The 22,927-nt window shown below is 45.7% G+C and overlaps 2 protein-coding genes across 3 annotated transcripts in view; one reads left to right on the forward strand and one right to left on the reverse strand.

Annotated features, from left to right (window-relative positions):
- Positions 1-5,696: 5,696 nt before the first annotated feature.
- Positions 5,697-16,027, reverse strand: ccng2 (cyclin G2). The gene is given in 9 exon segments (XM_038791689.1): positions 5,697-8,084; positions 8,181-8,386; positions 9,569-9,620; positions 9,622-9,665; positions 9,775-9,853; positions 10,163-10,413; positions 10,549-10,686; positions 11,323-11,457; positions 15,621-16,027. Coding segments are annotated over 8 exon segments (1,053 nt in total). The 5' UTR covers positions 15,621-16,027; the 3' UTR covers positions 5,697-7,936.
- Positions 16,028-22,505: 6,478 nt separating this feature from the next.
- Positions 22,506-22,927, forward strand: part of ccni (cyclin I) — a 65,192-nt gene continuing 64,770 nt past the window's right edge. Inside the window, exon 1 of one of the 2 annotated variants that reach the window (XM_038791694.1) lies at positions 22,506-22,809. The gene's annotated coding sequence lies outside the window, so the exon portion shown is untranslated. The remainder of the gene's footprint in view (positions 22,810-22,927) is intronic. The other variant, XM_038791695.1, reaches the window with a different exon arrangement.

Here is a 22,927-nt window from a genome sequence, read left to right on the forward strand (position 1 = left end):
CCCTACTCAAGTCAACGTATCCACCCTATACCAGTAAGTAACCCAACAGCCCCCCCCCCCATTAACCTTAAAAAAAAATTTTAAAAATAAAAAAAAATTTTTAAAAGATTTTTTTGTTTTTTTTTAATGACTTGGTGGGCCGCAGAAATACCTTTGGCGGGCCGCATGCGGCCCGCGGGCCGTAGTTTGCCCACCCCTGAGTTAGAGGATCAGCCATGGTCATATTGAATGGTGGAGCAGGCTCAAAGGGCTTAATGGCCTACTCCTGCTCCTATTTTCTATGTTTCCATATCGAACACAATCACAAAGTATCAATACAATAGCTTCATTTTGTTATTCACCAGGTCCCAAGCAGGTAGGATTGTCTTTTAGCTTTGCTTTATGTGGGTATACATTGCGATATTGCAATCAAACACCTGCTTGAAGGAACTCCATTGTTCTTCCACTCTTCTCGCTTTGTTCAAACTTACTCTAACAGGGCTTCACTGCGTGAAGTTCATAGATCATAGAATTTAAATGAAAAATGAATGAAAATTGCTTTTTGTCACAAGTAGGCTTCAAATGAAGTTACTGTGAAAAGCCCCTAGTCGCCATATTCCGACGCCTGTTCAGGGAGGTTGGTATGGGTGCAGTGCAGAAGGAGGCCATTCGGCCCATCGAGACTGCACTGCCCTTGGAAAGAGCACCCCACTTAAGCCCACACCTCCACCCTATTCCAGTAACCCAACCTAGCCTTTTTGGACACTAAGGGCAATTTAGCATGGTCAATCCACCTATCCTGCACATCTTTGGACTGTGGGAGGAAATTGGAGCACCCGGAGTAAACCCACGTCGACAAGGGGAGAACGTACAGACTCCGCACAGACAGTGACCCAAGCCGGGAATCAAACCTGGGACCCTGGAGCTGTGAAGCAACTGTGCTAATCACTGTGCTACCATGCTGCCTGGGGTGGAGAGGCAGAGACTGATTGACTTCATTCTGGAGCTGGACTGCCAGTACTCGATCACCCCAACACTGAGGTTATTGGCGGACAGAATGAAATTACAAATGGATTTTGAGTTGTTGCCAACAGGTAAGACAGTGAGCCAACTGCAAAGCTCGAGGGGGACCTTTTATGTGTATGGGGAGAAGGTGAGTTATCCGTTGGCTCATCAGTTGAGACAACAGGCACTTCCCAGGAGATAATACAGGTCAGGGACTCGGGTGATGGGCTGGGTTCTGCCGCAGAGAAGGTTAATTAAGTGTTTGAGGCCTTCCACTGTGAGTTGTATGAGTTAGAGCCCCCTGAGGAGGGTTCATTAATGAAGCAATTTTGAGATGAGTTGACCTTCCCGGAGGTGGATCAGGAAAATAGGCAGAAGTTGCAGAGACCGACAGGGCCGGAGGAGATCATGAGCTGCATTTGGTTAACGCAGACGGGCAAAGCACTCTGGATGGGTTGCATTTTACAAAGTTTTCTGGGCAGATGGTCCCACTTCCGCTGCATACGTTTAATGATTCCGTGTCCCAGGGGGGTTGCTGGTCATGCTGGCAGGCGTCAACTTGCTTAGTCCTAAAGGATAAGGGTCCCATGCAATGTGGGTCATATCGGCCTATTTCATTGTTAAATGCTGATGCCAAGTTGTTGGCCAAGATGTGTGTTAGCAATGTGTTTGGAGCCCTGCTTACCTGGGGTGATTTTGGAGGAGCAGACCGGATTTGTTATGGGCCGGTAGTTGAGAGAGAGAGAGAGAGCATAGGGTGTCCTTTGTTATTACACATCATAGACCCACTCTCCAATGTGGGGGAGATTATTGAGTGGCTCCTTTTCGGGCTACAAGCTAAATCTGGGCAAGAGTGATTTTTTTTTCCCAATGAAACCCAGGATGGGGAGATGATTTGGGGAGTCTGCCATTTTGTGTGAGCAGGGCTAGCCTCCGGTATCTGGGAATCCAAGTGGCCCATGACTGGACCTCACTCCATAATCATAACTTTTCTAGTATGGTGGAGGGATGAAAGCTGATTTTCCTCTGACGCAAAGTTGTTGGCTAAGGAAGTGATGATGTGGAGATACTGGCATAGTAAGCAGTCTTATAACAGCAGGTTAAAGTCCAACAGGTTTGTTTCGAATCACTAGCTTTCAGAGCACAGCTCCTTCCTCAGGACAAAACCTGTTGGACTTTTAACTTGGTGTTGTAAGACTTCTTACTTAGCAGGAAGGGGATAGATGGTGACGATTAATATTCTCCCACCTTTTTAGTTTTTTATCCCAAGTGTCTCCCAGTCTTTTTTCCCCAAGGTTCTTTAGCAGGGTTAATAAGTTGATATCTACTTTTGTTTGGGCTGATAAGACTGCTCAGATTCATAGGACTGTGGTATTGAAGCAGGCTGAGGGGATGCACATGGACCAGGAACACAGGCTGCCTCATGAAACCCTGGCTGGAATCTATACAGGCTGCAAAAGCATTCAAGTCAAAGCATAAACCTGTTATTGTGATATGGACTTTGATTACCCACTCCAAGTCTATGAATATGTGACAAACTTCCAGACACAGGTGATCAACTTTGCAGCAGGACGAAGGACAGACAAAAGAAGCCATCAGACTCCTTAATGAGCTGATGGCTGGACAGACAAAGGGAGTTTCAGAGGACAATGGGTCTTGATTGAACCACCATCGATAAACAGGAGTATCCTGTATTTCCCATTAACCAGTGGGGTCTGGGTAGGACAATGGCCAGTGGTTTGCGTATACATATGATTCAATCCAAGCTTCTCAGTATAAGAAAGCAGCATTGAACAGACCTGGAGGGAAGCTGAGAGTTGCCCAGGCACAACCATCGCAAGAAGGGCCCTGGGTTTTGAACCCAGAGAATACGTCAACATGGAGTGATCGATGCCTGCCAGCCAGCCTCCTTTACGAAGTGTGAGTAAAACAGGATGCTTTTGCAAAGGAATAGGCGGTCGGGAGGGCTGGCACTACCTAATCTGTTATGTTACTACTGGGTGTCAAATATTGATAAGGTGCGGGGATGGTTCAAGGATCTAGACTCTGTATGGGGCGGAAGGAGGAGGTTTAATGCATAGGGTCAAGTCTGAGGGTTCTAGTTACTGCACCACACGTGTTTTCCACTGCTAGATTCTCTTCGAGCTGGATGATGATATCCACTTTGAGAATTTGAACTCAATTTAGGTAGCATTTTTAAACTGAGTTCCATGTCACTGCTGGCTCCAATTTGCAGGAACCATTGGTGGGATCCACAAGCCCGCCGGAAAACGTACCAATGTAAAACACGCCGGCGGGAGTTCGGCTGGTCGACCGCGGAGAATCGCCAAGGGGGCCTGTTCCGACATCCCTCAACTGGCATTGTGTTGGTCGCGCACGCACGACAGGCGGGTCTGCAGAGCATCACGGAAGCGCCGGATTTCCGGAGTAAACGGCTATTCTCTGCCCTGGGCACAATTTGTGCCACCTGGCTTAGATTTATCATTCAGGGCATGGGACAGGGAGGGTTTGGAGAGGTTTATGGACATGTTTGTAGAAGGTAGGTTTTGTGGTGATATCCATCACTGTAGATACACAAGGGGTTAATGTAAGTACACGTAGACTAGCTAGACACTAGAGGGAGCACCAGAGACATGACACACAGACACTCAACCAATAGGTCAGTAAGATAGGACACGACCAATGGGCATTCACGATACACAGAGAGGTGACACTACCACAGTGGGGGCATTACACCAAGCCATATATAAAGGACACAGCACACATGATCTTCCTCTTTCCAGTGGAGACACTCAGTGAGTACAGACACAGGGTTGATTTAACATCACACTCACCACGTGGATTGTAGCAGACTGGTTCGTCAGTCTGAGCAGCTATAGAAGGATTAACAGTAGTGGTGAATCCGAGTAGGAGAATTGTAAATAGTTTAATAAACGTGTTGAAGTTAATCTCCACATCTGAACCTTCCTTTGTCAGAGTGAACATCAAGGAAGCAGCTTATGCTACGCCAAGAGCATAACAAGACAGGTTTGCCAGCCTAGATGAGTTGTTAGAGAAGTTCAAGCTCCCAATAGGGAATTTATTTTTTACGCAAGGCGCTGCCTTAATTTCTTCTGGTGCAATCACCCTCCTTTATAGGCAGGGTCCTGTCCATGGCCGACTTAGGGGAGGGATGTTGGGCTTTCGGTTGGAGCCTTGCCCGGTTGGTGGCCATTTTGGGATGATCCGGTTTGCGTGGGTTTCGCCCCCACAACGCAGATTCTAAATTTATTTTAAAAACGTTTTGGATGATCCGACTCACCGGTGCTGCAGACAGGGATGGGGGCAGATGTCCTAGCCTTCACCTTGCTAATAATTGGGAGGAGAGTTCTGCTGGAGGTCCTGGTGCCACCTCAGGCCTTGGCTTGGTTGGAGGACCTGATGGAATTTTTGCACCTTAAGAAGATCCAGTACACCATGAAAAGGTCGGTGGAAGGGTTCTACTCAAGGTGGTAGCCCTTCAGCTGTTGGGGGGGGGGGAGGGGCGGTTGTCTTTTTGTTTTGATCTAGATTTTGTTTTATGGGGGATATGGCGAGGGAGGAGTGGATGGCTGCACAGGGTTGGGAGTTACTGTATTGTTCTTTTTGTTATAACAAAAATCTTGTTTGAATAGAAATATTTTTAAAAAACCTTTGTACCATTGTTATTCCCCAGTATAATTTCTTCTTTCTCAGCCCCTGCAGGACCAACATTTATTTTTGCTACTCTTTTTAAATATATTTTTAGAAGCTGTTACAATCAGTTTTTATATTGGTAGTTTTCTCATTCTACTCCATCTGTTTTTAAAAGTTTTTTAGTGGACAGTCGTTAAGTTTCTAAAATTCTCCTAAACCTTCATGCTTATTACTGTTCTTCACATTACAAGCCTTCACATTACACTTTTAGATGGCATTTTGTTTCTCAGTGGAATGCATTTTCATTGAGAATTTTGAATTATTTAAATGTTTTTCATTGGTTATAGAACAGTACAGCACAGAACAGGCCCTTCGGCCCTCAATGTTGTGCCGAGCCATGATCACCCTACTCAAACCCACGTATCCACCCTATACCCGTAACCCAACACCCCCCCCCCTCCCTAAACCTTACTTTTTTTTTTATTAGGACACTACGGGCAATTTAGCATGGCCAACCCACCTAACACGCACATCTTTGGACTGTGGGAGGAAACCGGAGAACCCGGAGGAAACCCACGCACACAGGGGGAGGACGTGCAGACTCCACACAGACAGTGACCCAGCCGGGAATCGAACCTGGGACCCTGGAGCTGTGAAGCATTTATGCTAACCACCATGCTACCCTATCTTATCTTCAGCAATATCTTTTTAGTCTATTTCCCAATCAATCATATTCAACTCACCAGTTGTAGCTACGTAATTTACGTTATTTAAGTTTCGGACCCATTTCTAATTTGAGGATGTCAAATTCTATCACATGATCATACTGTTCCATCGTAACGACATAACCTCTCGCTCGTTGGTTCGAAGATGTTTTGTTCAGGAACTATCCTCTAATGCATTCTACAGTACAGAAACTTGGATATCTTAACATACCTATGATGTTAGGATTACAAGCACAGAATATAGAGGACAACATTGTGCATATAAATGTAGATGGTCTACAGATTTACTTGTATGCTTTAGCAGTCAAATAAATAGTTCACAACTTCTAAATATAGATTTCAAAGAGTCTTTATTTACTCAACCTCTTTGATGGTAGAAGTTGGTCAGGTTGATATGTTATACAATATGTATAAACTGGAAATATACAATAAATTAATATCTACAGAGAATTTGTACAAAATGCCAAAGAAACAGACAGTGCTACATACAATACTTTTCATATAAGTGCATTGCTTGCTTTCATACCTGAATATGGAAAAATATAAGTGCACTTCTTTTTGTACATTTAAGTTACACTATTACTATACATTTGTTTTGTAAACTAGGTCTTCCCATACATCTACATTGCACAGAGGTTCCAGGAATCAACTTTTGTTTCATATCCATAAAAGCATTAAACTAGGAGCAAGCACATTAATTAATCAGTCATATCAACCAATACACCACAAATCACACAGTAAAGTCCTCATCAAAAATATTTGGTTGGCACTTGAACCACCGAAAGGGTTTCCAAACCAAATTACTGCACCAAAGGATTCTGTTTGAGGTAATTGCTGCTAAAAGATAAGAGCACAGTGGTTTTTACAAAGATTACTATCATCACAAAAACCTGTAATATTTGCAAATTTTAAAAGTAAATTTCGTCCAGTTGGCACTTTTATTCCTTTAAAAAAAGCTCTTTTACATTACCAAAATGTATGTCTAACCTCACAGATTTGGACATTCTCCAATCAGCTGGAGTGACAGACATGAAAAATTGCTGATCGAGATGAGAATGCTAACACACCTAATACTCTCACACAGCGTGTGAAAGTTGGAGATGGGGGAAGGAAAGGTGGGGCGGGGGGGGGGAAGGAGGAATTGACAATAGACAGGAAATACAATTGGAGAGAGAAACTGACAGATTTTAACACTGAAAATTGACAATGTTACATTAGGAATTCCGACAATTAGGATTTACAGTCTACCCCTCTAAATTTGAAATCACTTAAATGATCATCTGTTCATTGAAATTTAAACTCTGCAACACAAAAAACCCTCTTGTCACAGCCAATTGAACTTAATTATTGGATAATTCAATTTTTGGAGCAAAAGATAGATTTACAAAACTTTCCAGCTCTGCATTTAAAAAAAAACTATATCATCCTATTATAGTAGATAAGGGCTAGTAACTTAAAATGGACACACATTTCTCATTTTTTCTAATAATGACATCTACTTGTCTTTCCTTTATTTTACAAATAATGTCCACCCTCCAAACATTTGATACTGATATTTTGCAACCAAGAGCATGAATATGAAAAGGATTTAAGTTCCAGTGACTATTGGAAGCCAGTCAGTTTCATTTTTCATTTCAGTCCTGAAATATCAATAATCTTTGATGAAAAGACATGGTTATTGTCAATCATGTGAAAGAGCTGTGTGGACAAATCTCTAGAATATAATTTTAGCATCCCTGATAAATTGAGGGAAAATAATCTTTTAAAAGGAATTTTTAAAATTCCAATAAGAAAAATTGACATTAAAAGAATCAATTTATTGATTCTGCCGAGCTGAGGGAGCTACACCTAAAGTACCAATTCTCTAGCCTGCCCTTCTTTAGATTGCAGCAACAGAACTTATCCACATGTTTCTACCAATACACAAGGATAGCATCCAAATGTTCAATTTTTAGCAGTGTATAGTCAAAACAGCTACAAAAAAAAAAGCACATTGCTCGCTCCACAATATCTAACATTACAATAGTTGCTGTGTCGTTCAAAATGAAGTACAGAGCATCCTTCAACATTTGAATTTGATAGATCAGATAAGGGTATATTAGAGAAGGCTCTGCAGGTCATCTGGTCAATTGCAAACTTTGTTTGAACGTATTGAAGAAATTGAACTGAATGCTTTCAATTTTTGAATCATAGAACATACAAATGCAGATTTTTATCTCTCAAATGATGCCATGTGATATTTTTATTACCGCATCATGCATTTAAAATCAATGCTAATAGAACTAGATCTAGCAAATAGAAATTTGTGGCATTAACTTAATCCAAAGGAATTTATTTTTCTGATGCAGTATGAAAGTGCTAGTAAGAATAATGACAAATTCCAATTAAATCGGGGAGCGGAGAGCAATACCTTCAGACTGCTATAGATAAACTACGGTGGAAGTTTCAAAACGTTATATTACAATGCACTGTTTCTTTAGCTTATAAATTAAATCAAGGCTTTGCTTTTTCAAATTACCTCAATCTGGGGCCAGTTAAAAGCACAAGAACATATAAAAACGTGAGTTACAGATCTAAAATGGGGATTGAGTTTGGAAACAGAAATTTTGCCATTTGGATTGATGCAAGTGATCTTGAGGGAAGAATTCTCCTTCGGCGTCATTCTGTGGGGCGTTGCTCAAACCATCTTCACAACAACTCATTTCTTCACACGAATCCTCACTTTAAAAAACAATGAAGAATAGAAAAACTCAAAAGATAAAATTTTATTTTAGTCCAAAAAAATTGCCTCAATATCAGTAAACTATAGCAATTTACCTGTCAGTTTCACTGAAGCAACCAGCTTCCGGGATAGTTGGTAGTTCAGGAACACTGTAGTAACTATTCTGCAAATGACGGGCTGTACGCCTTGAAACAATCCACACTAGCTTCTTATTATCAGGTTTGCAACATTCAGGTGACGAGTAGTCAGCCAGGCATTTTGATACCAATTCACGCCAATATGCCAAGTCACAATGGCTAATCTGAAAGATAACATTATAATTATCCATTTTATTTGGCAATATTTTCAAGATGAAAGCAGCTTAATAGAAGGTGCATCGTAGACAGAAAGGTGAAAACTCCAGAACAGTTATTGGTCGTGCAAGAGCGGCTCGGTTCAGCAATGTTGTATCAGCTGAAATTCTGGGACCATCTGCGCATTGGTCATCTCCCCCACTCTTCTGCCAGCTCCGAACTTGTGACCACATGCCCTGGGAGGTAAGCGGCGCTGAGGCGTAACAGTTTTTTTTGCCAAATACCTCTGTACAAGGGTGGGCTGTGCCAGCAAAAGCAGGCAGTCTCCTTGACCTAGTGCTTTCATGAATAGAGGAATGGCAGATATCAAGATTGGCCGAATGTCTACCAACAGACTGAGTCTACTAGAGATTGGAGCACTTGAAAAAAAACTCTGCATTTTGCCTTGGCTCCCTTGTCAAAACACCTCCAGCATCTGATGCAGGAAACAATTTGGAGGGCATAACCACATTACATATGTGCCAGAGGGAACGCAATCTTTCTCCGTTTTATTTTTCAGCTGTCATTCTGGCTCTGTACTGCCATAACATGGGCTGTGTATTACTGATGCAATTCTCTTATTTGCTTTGGTTAAGCAAAAGCAATTCTGCCAGCAGCAAATTTCCATCAGGACAATAAAAGTCTATTAGTTAATTGATAATGCAGCTGACTGAAAATATTGCGGAATTTCTTATGTGTTACATTGATTTCTACATTAGAATCACAGCACATAAGTTATTCTCCTTAAACAAACTGAAATGTACTCCAGAATATATTCTGATTCAGTTGCGTTACATAATTGCAACCAAAGGGTCAAGTAAATGTGGTTTAACAAATATTTTATACTTGCTGCAGCAAGGTTGCCTAGAACAGGTTCAAATTGATGGTAAATTAAAGCCACTGCTGCTATTTAATCATATTGTAGTGCAGCTTTCTTTTGACAGGGTCAGTGTATTCTGTGCAATACCATCACGACTTGTAAATGCAGTTGGGTGGGGGAAGGCATAATATTTTGGTTGTCACCTATCGTTGCTTAGCAGCAGTTCCTGCAGATGGTAGCAACTCATGTCCAGCCTATATCAAAATGGTACTGTTCTAACCCAGTTAACAGAAAAAAATATTTTGAAAAACACATTTTCCAATATACCTACTTTGGAATGTTTTTGAATGCGTAGTATAATTTCAAACAAGTCACTAGATTCAGGTTTCAACTTCAAGGGTCAGAAGGGACAAGGCCAATACAGATGGCTGCAAAAGGAAGGAAATTTTAATCCAAAATTTATTTCTAAAACACAACACAAAAGTGAGCTTAGAACAGGAATTACACATTAAGTGTTATAACAACAATTAAACTTACTTTAGCTCTGGTAAACACAAATCGGCAGTTGCAGGCTTTTAGTTGTGCTTCTAGTCTGTCAAGGATCAGAAATTCTTTCCTAATGAAATAAAATTTAAAGTATTAAAATACCTTAAATCCCAAAGCTCTGCTTTCTGTCAATCATGATCTTCGATCGTCTTTGAAATGTGTGATCATATTCACACGGTAGCAAACAATATTTGTTCTAACATACAATAAACCTGTAGGTGTACAAAAGACACATCTCCAATTTAACGAGACACACTGCCAAAGCCAAGTTTTAAACAAAAGCAGGAACTTTGACAATGAGTATGATGAGAATTTTGAGAATGTAATTTAAGTTAAACTAAATGTATTACAGGGCAATCCCATCATTAAAGGTACTAACCCTTCAGTTACATGGCAGTGTGTCAGGGCATGATACAGGTGTAAAAAATGCAAGGTGGTGACAGCCTTAAATTCTCCATTTAGTTTTTCATAGACGATCTTTTCCATCCGCTTGAGATCAGACACTGTAAACTTGCAGTGGCTGATCCGGAGTAGGTCATGGGCAGAAGGGATATTGCATTCTTCTTCAATGGTCTTTGCTGCTAGATGGAAGACACCTATTCCTAGACAAGGCAGATGTTTTGGTCGCACCTATAGAAATAAAACACACGCAGGCAACTTTTTAAAAAAAAATTAAAAGCTGAAGACCTTATCATATGCTCCTTAAATCAATTTTAGTCATAAATACACATCCAAAAGGATGGGGCAACGGTTTAGAATTCTAACCTTCATCAATGACAAAAATCTGTCCAGTAGGTTAACTGCTAAAACGAAAGTTTCAGTACTACAGCCAAAGAATCTGTTCAAACTCCGGAGATCTTCCACTTTGGCATCTCTTAACTTTGGGGAGACACAATCATCATTCTGCAAACCAAATTTAAAAAAAAATGTTAAAACAGTTTGAACAGTTAAAATGTAACATCTCTGTTATTTGTAAGTCAGATTTGAATGGAACTTAATTGCAGGACTCCAAAACAATTAAATGTTATTTCTGCTAATATTTTAAAAATAATCTTTATTGCCACAAGTAGACTTACATTAACACTGCAATGAAGTTACTGTGAAAAGCCCCTAGTCGCCAATTACTATCACATGTACTCTGATTTCAAGCTTTGATTTATACAAAGCAAGAGTTAAAAAACCTGACAGATACCAGGTTTTAACACAAGTTAATGAAGCAACTGCCTAATTAATCACATTCCCCATTTATAAAATGTTTAATCTTCCACTAATCCTGCATTTTTGACTTTGAACTCATGTTAAATAAATGGGTGAAACATCAGCACATTCACAGTAGATTTGAAGGATGCACCCTTGCTTCATGGAATACTGTGAACTAGCACCCAACAAAGGCCAACTTAGATTTAACATTTATCTGCAAAATGTTTTCCCCTCTTTCCCAGATTATGACAGACCAAAAAAAAAATCAATGCTCAAGAAGGAAATGAACAAAATGGGAGAAAATAGGAAAGACTTCTTTCTAATCTACATACTTCTTACCTCCAAGATTGCTTCGATAGCATCAAGTCCACTCGTCCTTGGTAGGAATTTGGATTCTTGTTCCAGGTACTGATTTATCTGTTTCAATAGCTTATGAGCTTCATTGTTGCGCTCATAAGATATCAAGTCCTTCATCTTTGACAAAAATAAAAGCACAGAATTACAAATGCATAAAAGTATTCAAACCAGCTGTGGCTTTTTTGAAAGATGCCAAAATGTGGTGGAAATTGGTCACTTAAAATTCAGCATATACACAATAACACAGCTTTTCTTTTACCACAGCAAGTTTATTCAGTAATTCAGCCAGAGATCAGCTATATATAGCCGATATCATCCATTAAACTAAAGGCTTTATAATATCCCGGAGCGCCATACAACCCCTGCAAACACAATGTAAACATCCAGACCCCCCCCATGAACATCAATGTAAAACACCCAGACCCACCACTCCCCCGGATTGAACATCAATGTAAACACCCAGACCCACCACTCCCCCGGATTGAACATTAATGTAACCACCCAGACCCCCCCCCACGATTTGAACATCAATGTAAAACACCCGGACCCCCTCCCCCACCATTGAACATCAATATAAGCACGCAGACCCACCCACCCCCGGATTGAACATCAATGTAAACGCCCAGCCCCCACCATTGAACATCAATGTAAACACCCAGGCCCCCCCCCGCATTGAACATCAATGTAAACACCCAGCCCCCCCATTGAACATCAATGTAAACACCCAGACCCCCCCATTGAACATCAACGTAAACACCCAGGCCCCCCCCGCATTGAACATCAATGTAAACACCCAGCCCCCCCATTGAACATCAATGTAAACACCCAGACCCCCCCATTGAACATCAATGTAAACACCCAGACCAGACCCCTCCCCGATTGAACATCAATGAAAAACCCAGACCAGACCCCCCCCCCCCGATTGAACATCAATGTAAACACCCAGACCCCCCCCACGATTGAACATCAATGTAAACACACAAGCCCCCCCCCCCCCGATTGAACATCAATGTAAACACCCAGACCCCCCCCATTGAACATCAATGTAAACACCCAGACCCCCCCCATTGAACATCAATGTAAACACCCAGACCCCCCCCCCCCATTGAAGATCAATGTAAACATCCAGACCAGACCAGACCCCACCCCCGATTGAACATCAATGTAAACACCCAGACCCACCACTCCCCCGGATTGAACATCAATGTAACCACCCAGATCCCCCCACGATTGAACATCAATGTAAACACCTGGATCCCTCCCCACCATTGAATATCAATGTAAACACCCACACCAGACCCCACCCCGATTGAACATCAATGTAAACACCCAGACCAGACCCCCCCCCCCATTGAACATCAATGTAAACACCCAGACCAGACCCCCCCACCAATTGAACATCAATGTAAACACCCAGACCAGACCCCCCCCATTGAACATCAATGTAAACACCCAGACCAGACCCCCCCTGATTGAACATCAATGTAAACACCCAGACCAGACCCCCCCCGTTGAACATCAATGTAAACACCCAGACCAGACACCCCCCGATTGAATATCAATGTAAACACCCAGACCAGACCCCCCCGATTGAACATCAATGTAAACATCCAGACCAGACCCCCCCCCGATTGAACATCAAGTAAACACCCAGACAAGACCCCCCCATTGAACATCAATGTAAACACCCAGACCCACCACTCCCCCGGATTGAACATAAATGTAAACACCCGGACCCCCTCCCCCACCATTGATCAATATAAACACGCAGACCCACCCACCCCCAGATTGAACATCAATGTAAACACCCAGACCCCGCCCCATTGAACATCAATGTAAACACCCAGCCCTCCCCCCATTGAACATCAATGTAAACACCCAGACCCCCCCCATTGAACATCAATGTAAACACCCAGACCAGACCCCCCCCGATTGAACATCAATGTAAACATCCAGACCAGACCCCCCTCGATTGAACATCAATGTAAACACCCAGACCAGACCCCCCCCTCGACCAGACCCCCCCCGATTGAACATCAATGTAAACACCCAGACCAGACCCCCCCATTGAACATCAATGTAAACACCCAGACCAGACACCCCCGATTGAACATCAATGTAAACACCCAGACCAGACCCCCTCCCCATTGAACATCAATGTAAACACCCAGACCCGACCCCCCCCGATTGAACATCAATGTAAACACCCAGACCAGACCCCCCCGATTGAACATCAATGTAAACACCCAGACCAGACCCCCCCCATTGAACATCAATGTAAACACCCAGACCTGACCCCCCCCCGATTGAACATCAAGTAAACACCCAGACAAGACCCCCCCCATTGAACATCAATGTAAACACCCAGACCCCCCCCACCACTATTGAACATCAATGTAAACACCCAGACCCCCCCCCCGATTGAACATCCATGTAAACACCCAGACCCCCCCATTGAACATCAATGTAAATACCCAGCCCCCCCCCCCCCATTGAACATCCATGTAAACACCCAGACCCCCCCATTGAATATCCATGTAAACACCCAGGCCCCCCCCCATTGAACATCAATGTATACACCCAGCCCCCCCATTGAACATCAATGTAAACACCCAGACCCCCCCCCCATTGAACATCAATGTAAACACCCAGACCCACCACTCCCCCGGATTGAACATCAATGTAAACACCCGGACCCCCTCCCCCACCATTGATCAATATAAACACGCAGACCCACCCACCCCCAGATTGAACATCAATGTAAACACCCAGGCCCCCCCCGCATTGAACATCAATGTAAACACCCAGACCCCCCATTGAACATCAATGTAAACACCCAGACCAGACCCCCCCCGATTGAACATCAATGTAAACAACCAGACCTGACCCCCCCCGATTGAACATCAATGTAAACAACCAGACCTGACCCCCCCCCATTGAACATCAATGTAAACACCCAGACCAGACCCCCCCCGATTGAACATCAATGTAAACACCCAGACCAGACCCCCCCCGATTGAACATCAATGTAAACACCCAGACCAGACCCCCCCGATTGAACATCAATGTAAACACCCAGACCAGACCCCCCCCGATTGAACATCAATGTAAACACCCAGACCAGACCCCCCCCATTGAACATCAATGTAAACACCCAGACCCCCCCCCCACGATTGAACATCAATGTAAACACCCAGACACCCCCCCCCATTGAACATCCATGTAAACACCCAGACCCCCCCCCATTGAATATCCATGTAAACACCCAGGCCCCCCCCATTGAACATCAATGTATACACCCAGCCCCCCCCCATTGAACATCAATGTATACACCCAGCCCCCCCCATTGAACATCAATGTAAACACCCAGACCCCCCCCCCATTGAACATCAATGTAAACACCCAGACCCCCCATTGAACATCAATGTAAACACCCAGACCCACCACTCCCCCGGATTGAACATCAATGTAAACACCCGGACTCCCTCCCCCACCATTGATCAATATAAACACGCAGACTCACCCACCCCCAGATTGAACATCAATGTAAACACCCAGACCCCGCCCCATTGAACATCAATGTAAACACCCAGGCCCCCCCCGCATTGAACATCAATGTAAACACCCAGACCCCCCCATTGAACATCCATGTAAACACCCAGACACCCCCCCCCATTGAACATCCATGTAAACACCCAGACACCCCCCCCCCCATTGAACATCCATGTAAACACCCAGACCCCCCCCCCCCATTGAACATCCATGTAAACACCCAGACCCCCCCCATTGAACATCAATGTAAACACCCGGACCCACCACTCCCCCGGATTGAACATCAATGTAACACCCGGACCCCCTCCCCCACCATTGATCAATATAAACACGCAGACCCACCCACCCCCAGATTGAACATCAATGTAAACACCCAGACCCCGCCCGCATTGAACATCAATGTAAACACCCAGACCTGACCCCCCCCGCATTGAACATCAATGTAAACACCCAGACCCCCATTGAACATCAATGTAAACACCCAGACCAGACCCCCCCCCCCGATTGAACATCAATGTAAACACCCAGACCCCCATTGAACATCAATGTAAACACCCAGACCTGACCCCCCCCGCATTGAACATCAATGTAAACACCCAGACCCCCATTGAACATCAATGTAAACACCCAGACCAGACCAGACCAGACCAGACCAGACCAGACCAGACCCCCCCCCCCCCGATTGAACATCAATGTAAACACCCAGATTTCCTCCTATTTGAACTCACGGTTTGGCCGTTCGAAGCGGCTGAGTCGCCGTTAAAAGCCGGGCTCAGATGAGCGGATGGAAGGGAGGTCGCTGATCATCCGCTCTACCTCTCCCCGGCCTCCTTCCCTAGTCTCTCCGTCTCCGTCTCCGTCTCCGTCCGTCCGTCTCTCTCTCTCTCCCCCTCCTTCTTCCTTCTCTCTGTCTCTGTCTCTGTTTCGATGTGGGATATTTACTGACGCCGATGACGTCACGGAGGCGGAGGCATTTTTTTCTAAACCAGTAAAATAGTTCCTTCCTTATTTTCCAATTTTTTCTGTTTTAATGAAGGCTCCTTAGCTGAAGACCGTGCTTGGCAGCGGATGCCGGCTGCCGGCGGCGGTAATAATTGCTGCTCCTGCCCGGTGACCCTTTTGTTCATCCGGGAGCGGCGGGCGCGCGCATGCTAGCCGCGGGCCCGCCGGTTAAAGCCCTCGCTCTGATTGGTCTGTTCAAAAAGGCCGCCCAAACGGCAACGTTCCGATTGGCCGGCCCACCCGATCCCCCATTGGACCGCATTAATTAGGTGACGTGCTGCCATTGGCTGGATACATGACGGGCTGCCATTGGCGGGTTGTGATAGAGATGCTGGTTGATGATTGGTGAAAAGGCAGCTTTAAACATCCGCGGCCTGAGTTGTTGAGCTGATTTGCACCTGAGGGCACAGCCACCAGAATAAGAGACACCCCACAGAGGGCACCATCACTTCTGCTGTACAGAGTTTGTAACATCCTTTATAAAAATAAAAAACACCAGGAACTGGATTTTTTGGGGCTGATTTCTTGGGGCAATGAATTTCTTATGGACAATCTGAAACCAAAGAGAAAATACTGGAAACTCTCAGCAGGTCTGACAGCATATATAGGGAGAGAAAAATGCTTTAATCCGTGTTATCTGTTCATGTAGCTTTTTTCAAATATATTTTTATTGATGTTTTGAGTTAGAGACACAGGGAAAAATGAAAGAGGAAAATTACTTTCGTATGCAACAGGCACTGTAACAACATGTAATCATAACCAGCAATAGAAACAACAAGATTTGAGTCCCTCGCTGCCACCAATGCTACTTAATATTTACATCCATACATTCGGGGCTCCTGCTGCTTGGGGGTAAGGGTTTCCCCCAGCTTTACCACCATAGGTCCTTCCCCTTGATTGTAAACTTCGTTTCGCGGGTGGGGGGAGGTCACGCTCCCTCCTTGAACTTGGGTTTTCAAGGAAGGGTGAGTCCATTCGTTACACCGGTTTAACCTGTTCATTTCTCCAGAAACCACTGGGGGGCTGAAAACTCAGCTGGTCTGCTGGCGGCTGTGGAGAGAGGGGGGAGGGTTCACAGTTCAAGTCTCTTCGGAAGTCTATTTTATCTTTTCAGATTTCCAACATCCGCAGTATTTTGCTTTCGTTACCTATCTATTTGTTTGATTGGTTCACAATGACTTCCCCAGCAAGGGGGTGGTATTGTCACTGGACCAGAAAACCCTAAACCGGTAATGCTCTGGGACCCAGGTTGGAACCCCTAAATGCATCAAGGTTACCAACTAATCTTTCAATCTAATCCTAGAGTCTCCAGGATTTAAAAAGTAATCTCCAGTGAGCATTAATCTCCAGAAAGAAATAGGGAATTCTTTTTAAAATCACCGGTTTTATAATATTACTTGAACATTTTTGCTTATTATTGAAATATTGATGATGGGGTAAAAAGCTGTTTTGCCTTGCAGGATGGTGGAAGGCAGTAGGTCATGTGATATGTTCAACCAGGGTTGGCAGGGCAGCACGGTGGCGCAGTGGGTTAGCCCTGCAGCCTCATTGCGCCGAGGTCCCAGGTTCAATCCCAGCTCTGGGGAGTTTGCACATTCTCCCCGTGCTTGTGTTGGTTTCGCCCCCACATCCCAAAAATGTGCAGGCTAGGTGGATTGGCCACACTAAATTGCCCCTGAATTGGAAAAAATTAATTGGGTACTCTAAATTTAAAAACAAAACCAGGGTTGGCAATTATAGATCCCCAGATCCTCTTCGCCAGCAAGGTAAATCATCAATAAAAACAAAATGGAAAGCATGCTATTTTAAAAAATTAATTCATGGAATATGGTTCTCACTGAAAAGGCCACCGTTTATTTTTTAGTTCTTTTCTTCCCAACTGTCACTTGACAACAGCTCCTCCACAAACCACCTTCAAGTTCCGCTGACTGCAATGCATGTATGCAAATTTCCCCCGCAACAGCCAATCAGTAGCTCCGCTCTACTGCCCTCTGCTGGATGCTTGCCTTCACTTGAACACCTAGGGTCTCTTGCACAGGTACACCTTCAAGTTCCGCTGACTGCGATGCATGTATGCAAATTTCTCCCGCAACAGCCAATCAGTAGCTCCGCTCTACTGCCCTCTGCTGGATCAAATTATGGGGGTGAAACCCATGCAAGCACGGGGAGAATGTGCAAACTTCACACGGACAGTGACCCAGGGCTGGGACCTTGGCGCTGTGAGACAGCAGTGCTAACCAGTGCACCACCATGCTGCCTTAGTTTTTGTACCTTTGTGCACACCGTAATAAATTTGTTGTTAATTCCTACCCTACAGTGTGTTCCTGTCATTGCTCCCGTTTGGGTTCTACACTGGTGACGAGGGTAAAGTGGAGTGCTGCAGCTGCCATGGGTTCCACCTCTGACCCATTTCATTCAGGCCCACTGGGGCCTCCATTCCGGACGGGGAGGTGCCCCACATCAGGAAACTCAGCCAGTTTAATGCAGGTACCAATGGCCGTACGCAATACATAGAATGGGTGCAGTTTTTCTTTCATTTGAACAGGGTCATTGGGGTGAAAGGCAGACTGTTGTCCTGCTGGCGGCAATCGGAAGAACCACCTATGTGCTCATCAAGAGCCTCACACATTCAAACAGGCTGGACTGCAATCTTTTTGCCATGTTGGTGGCCCTGGTGGCCCTCGAGAATAGACACTCCTGACCCCTTTAGTCCATACCAACTGGAAGCCTGCGGATCCAGGACACAGCAAGAGGCCATTGTTCCTTGATCCGGCAGTCCCTTATTCCAGATAAGTATTGGCCTAGTAGTGGTAGGAATAGTTTAATCTTAGTATTATCTGCATGAGTAGTAAATAACTGTGTAATAATAAACGTGTCTTGTTTTGAACCTACTAACTGGTGTATTGAGTCATTGATCTGAACTTGAACTTGAACCTCGTGGCGGTATCATAAAGATACCTGGCGACTCTAGAGCTAAGGAATAAAACAGAGCCAATTGAGTGTAAAGCACACTCACCCAGAATGAGCAACAGTGATCCGCATTCGCGACGAGACAGCCAAAGACCCGCTTCTGCAGCGTGTCATGCACCACCTCACCAATGGCTGGTAGAAAGAGCAGTGCCCCCAATTCTTTAATGTGAAGGACGACCTAACGGTGGTTGATGGCAGCCTCCTCAAGCTGGATCGCATTGTCATTCCACGCAGTCTCCAGAGCTTGGTGCTCCGGCAAATACACGAGGGGCATCTGGGTGTCGAGAATTGCAGGAGCAGAGCCAGGCATGCTGTCTACTGGCCTGGGATTAGTCAGTACATCTCAAATATAGTCTTCAACTGTCCGACCTGTTAACGCTTCCAGCCAGCACAGAGCAAGGAGACGCTTCAGCAGCACAAAATTGTGACCTCCCCGTGGTCTAAGGTGGGCATCAACCTCTTTCATGCCAATGGTCGTGATTATGTGCTCATCATCGATTATTTATCCAACTACCCAGAAGTTGTTAAGCTCTCGGGCCTCACATCCAAGACCGTCATCAAGGCCTGTAAGGAGACGTTCTCCAGGCATGGTATTCCACTCACTGTCATGAGTGACAGTGGCCCTTGCTTCAGCAGCCAAGAGTGGTCAAGATTTGCCCAGCTACATCAGTTTCATCACGTCACTTCCAGCCCACATTACCAACAGTCCAACAGGAAGGTTGAGAAAGGGGTGCAGCTCATCTGCAACGCTGCGGATTCTGCTTCTGACGACAACCTTGCACTGCTTGTGTACAGGGCAATTCCTCTGTCTACTGGCATGTCACCAGCTCAACTCCTGATGAACAGGGACATGCGGACGACTCTTCCAGCCATACACTTACCTGATTTGGATCACCTCCCGGTGCTGCAGCAGGTGCAGAAACTCAGGGACCGGCAAAAGCAGGACTATGATGCTCATGCCACCGATTTGCCTGCGCTGTGCCCAGCGGATGCTGTTCAGATCAAGCTACCTGATGGAGGCTGGTCAGCTCCAGCGGTTGTTGTTCGACAGGCTGCTCCTCGATCGTATGTTGTGCGTATGGCTGATGGCTCTGTTGTGCGGCGAAACAGACGGGTATTACGCACAGTTGCCCGCCCCCAACCACATTCTTTGTTGTTTCCATCAGTTATTGTGCCACCCCCTGACACCTCGAATCACGAGGCCACCAGTCTGGCTGCAATCCCACCCATCCCACCGTCATCTCCACCACCACCTCTCTGGCGGTTGACCAGGATCAGACACAAGCCCCAGAGACTGGACTTATGAACATTTGTTTTGTTTGCTTTGTTCTGTTTTCGCACATTAGACACCTGTTTTCATATGTCCCATCTGCCATCTCATGTAAATACGTTAGTTTTTCGGCCTACACATGTAAATACTTTCACATAGGCTTTCGCATAGAAAAACTTTTCAAAAGGGGAGATGTCATGAAATGCAGATATGCACATAATGAGATACAGACAGGTAGCTAATGAAGACAGAGAACAGGACATAACCAATCAGCAGGCAGAACACCTGGGAGTGGTTTCCCACTATAAAAGGCACGAGACACTCAACAGGCCTCTTTCCACTAGGGACATCTACAGAGTGAGTCCGGTATATATCAATGATGTGGAGATGCCGGCGTTGGACTGGGGTGAGCACAGTAAGAAGTCTTACAACACCAGGTTAAAGTCCAACAGGTTTGTTTCAAACACGAGCTTTCGGAGCACGGCTCCTTCTTCAGGTGAATGGAAAGGCTTGTTCCAGAAATGTTTATATAGACACAGTCAGAGATGCCCCGGAATGCGAGCACCTGCAGGCAATCAAATCATCAAAGATGCAGAGAGAGAGGTAACTCCAGGTTAAAGAGGTGTGAATTGTCCCAAGCCAGTTCAGTCGGTAGGCCTCTGCAAGTCCAGGCTTGTTGGTGGGGGCCGAATGTAATGCGACATGAATCCCAGATCCCGCATCAAGTAACGCATACAGCACGTGGCTAAGAGCTAGTCTGGTTCAGTCAGATGGAGAAATCACACTTAGGTTAGCAGAGAGTTGAACTCACAGAGAACTGTGCTAACTGTGTGACAGGTTCAATAAATCAAATTGAACTAACTTCAAGGTCCGGAGTCTACTTCTGTTATAGCTGCATCCAATTGCAGCCCATGTTATCTCAGTGTGCTTAACACGACAAATGCCAAGAGGGTAGAGCGGGCATTGGGTAGACACTGCGAACAGGGCCGGGTCGCCAGACAAGCCCAGGAGGGCCCCATTTTCTGCTGGAACCCCAGGCATTACTGCCTCCTAGAGGCCGGGCGTTCAATGTGGCGATCCAAGAGGAAGAGCACCAGCAGTTGCACTGTGTTACTGTCCCCATGGTCGCGCCCATCCGAATTGTGTTAAAAGCGAATGGACACACGAAAAACATGGACCTGGATACCGGAGCAGCAGCCTCAGTGATCAGCTGCTGGACGTTCAATATTATTAAGTCCACTCTTCAGGCCGTGGAACTTCGGGACACGGATGCCCGATTGGCAACGTACACTGGAGAGTCGTTGGCCATTGAGGGAGCCACCTACATGACGGTGGTATACGGGAACCAGTTGGCATGTTTGCCCTTGGCGGTAGGTCGTGGAGGAGGACTAGGCTAACTGGGCTGCGATTGGCTATGCCATCTAAACTTGGATTTGCAATGCATGTCGCATGTACACCCACAGCCCAAAATGTTTTCTTCCTGTCTACTCTATCAATCCCCTCATAATATTATACATCTTACTCGTATCCCCCACCCCTCTCAGTCTCCTCTGCTCCAAGGAAAACAATCCCAGTCTATCCAATCTATCTTCTTAACTAAAATTCTCCAGCCCGGGCAACATCCTGGTAAATCTCCACTGCACCTTTCCAGTGCTATCACATCCCAATTGCTTCCAATAGTTTCCCCACCAATGAGGTTAGACTCACTGGTTTACCCCTTCCTCACTTCTTGACAACGAGTTTATATGACCCCGCCCCATCCTGGTGGACAATGGCACCCCGTGAATATGAGCCCCCATCCCCTGGTGGACAGTGACGCCCAGTGTAAATGACCCCGCACTGCCAGTGGACGTGACATGCCGTGTATATAACACCCCCACCTGCCCATTGGACAGTGTATATGATCACCCCCCCCCCCAGTGGACAGTGACTTGCAGTGTATATGACCTCTGCCCTCCCCTGGTGGACAGTAACACACAGTGTCTATGACCCTCACCCCAGTGGTCACTGTAAGTCACACTGTATATACACTGTAAATTAGTGTATATGGACACTCCCCCCGCCCACCACCGGTGGATACTGACACCCAGTGTATATGATCCTCCCCCAGTGAACAGTGACTTCCAGTGTCTATGACCCTCACCCCAGTGGTCACTGTAAGTCACACTGTAAATTAGTACATATGCACCCCCTCCTCCCTCCCTCTCTGGACCTTGTTTAGAGACACCGCGCTGCATTGTGGGAGCTCGGACCCCATAACTCCCCCCCACAGGCTGTATTCTCCTGCCGCGCTAAAGTAGCGCCAGATAATACTGCGTCCTCCCGGCTGTGAGTGCCGCCTGACACCTGTAGCAGCCTGTCCTTGCCGGCTGGCAAGCAGTATGGTCGGCAGTGGCGGGCGGACGGGCACTTTGTGGCTGGTTTTGGTGGTGTGCGCGGATGTGCTCGGGCGGTGAGGCGGCCGGCCCGGCTCTTTTTGCGGGTCGCGGCCTCGCGGGGAAGCGGCTCCGGAGCCCGAGCCGATGTAAACAGAGCCCGGGCCTGCACAGGACCGACACCGCCGCCTTTCTGCAGCGTCTCAGCACCGACATGGAGGAGTGAAGTGAGCGGCGGTCAGCGGGTTCATGGACCAGATGATCCAGTCCGACTGTCAACATCGCAGCTTCGCAGGGCAGGTGAGAGAAGGGGGGGGGCAGGTGAGAGAAGGGGGGGGGGGGCAGGTGAGAGAAGGGGGGGGGCAGGTGAGAGAAGGGGGGGGGGCAGGTGAGAGAAGGGGGGGGGGCAGGTGAGAAG

This window comes from Scyliorhinus canicula, chromosome 3, assembly GCF_902713615.1.
Source record: "Scyliorhinus canicula chromosome 3, sScyCan1.1, whole genome shotgun sequence".
In the NCBI taxonomy this organism is placed as follows: Eukaryota; Metazoa; Chordata; class Chondrichthyes; order Carcharhiniformes; family Scyliorhinidae; genus Scyliorhinus; species Scyliorhinus canicula.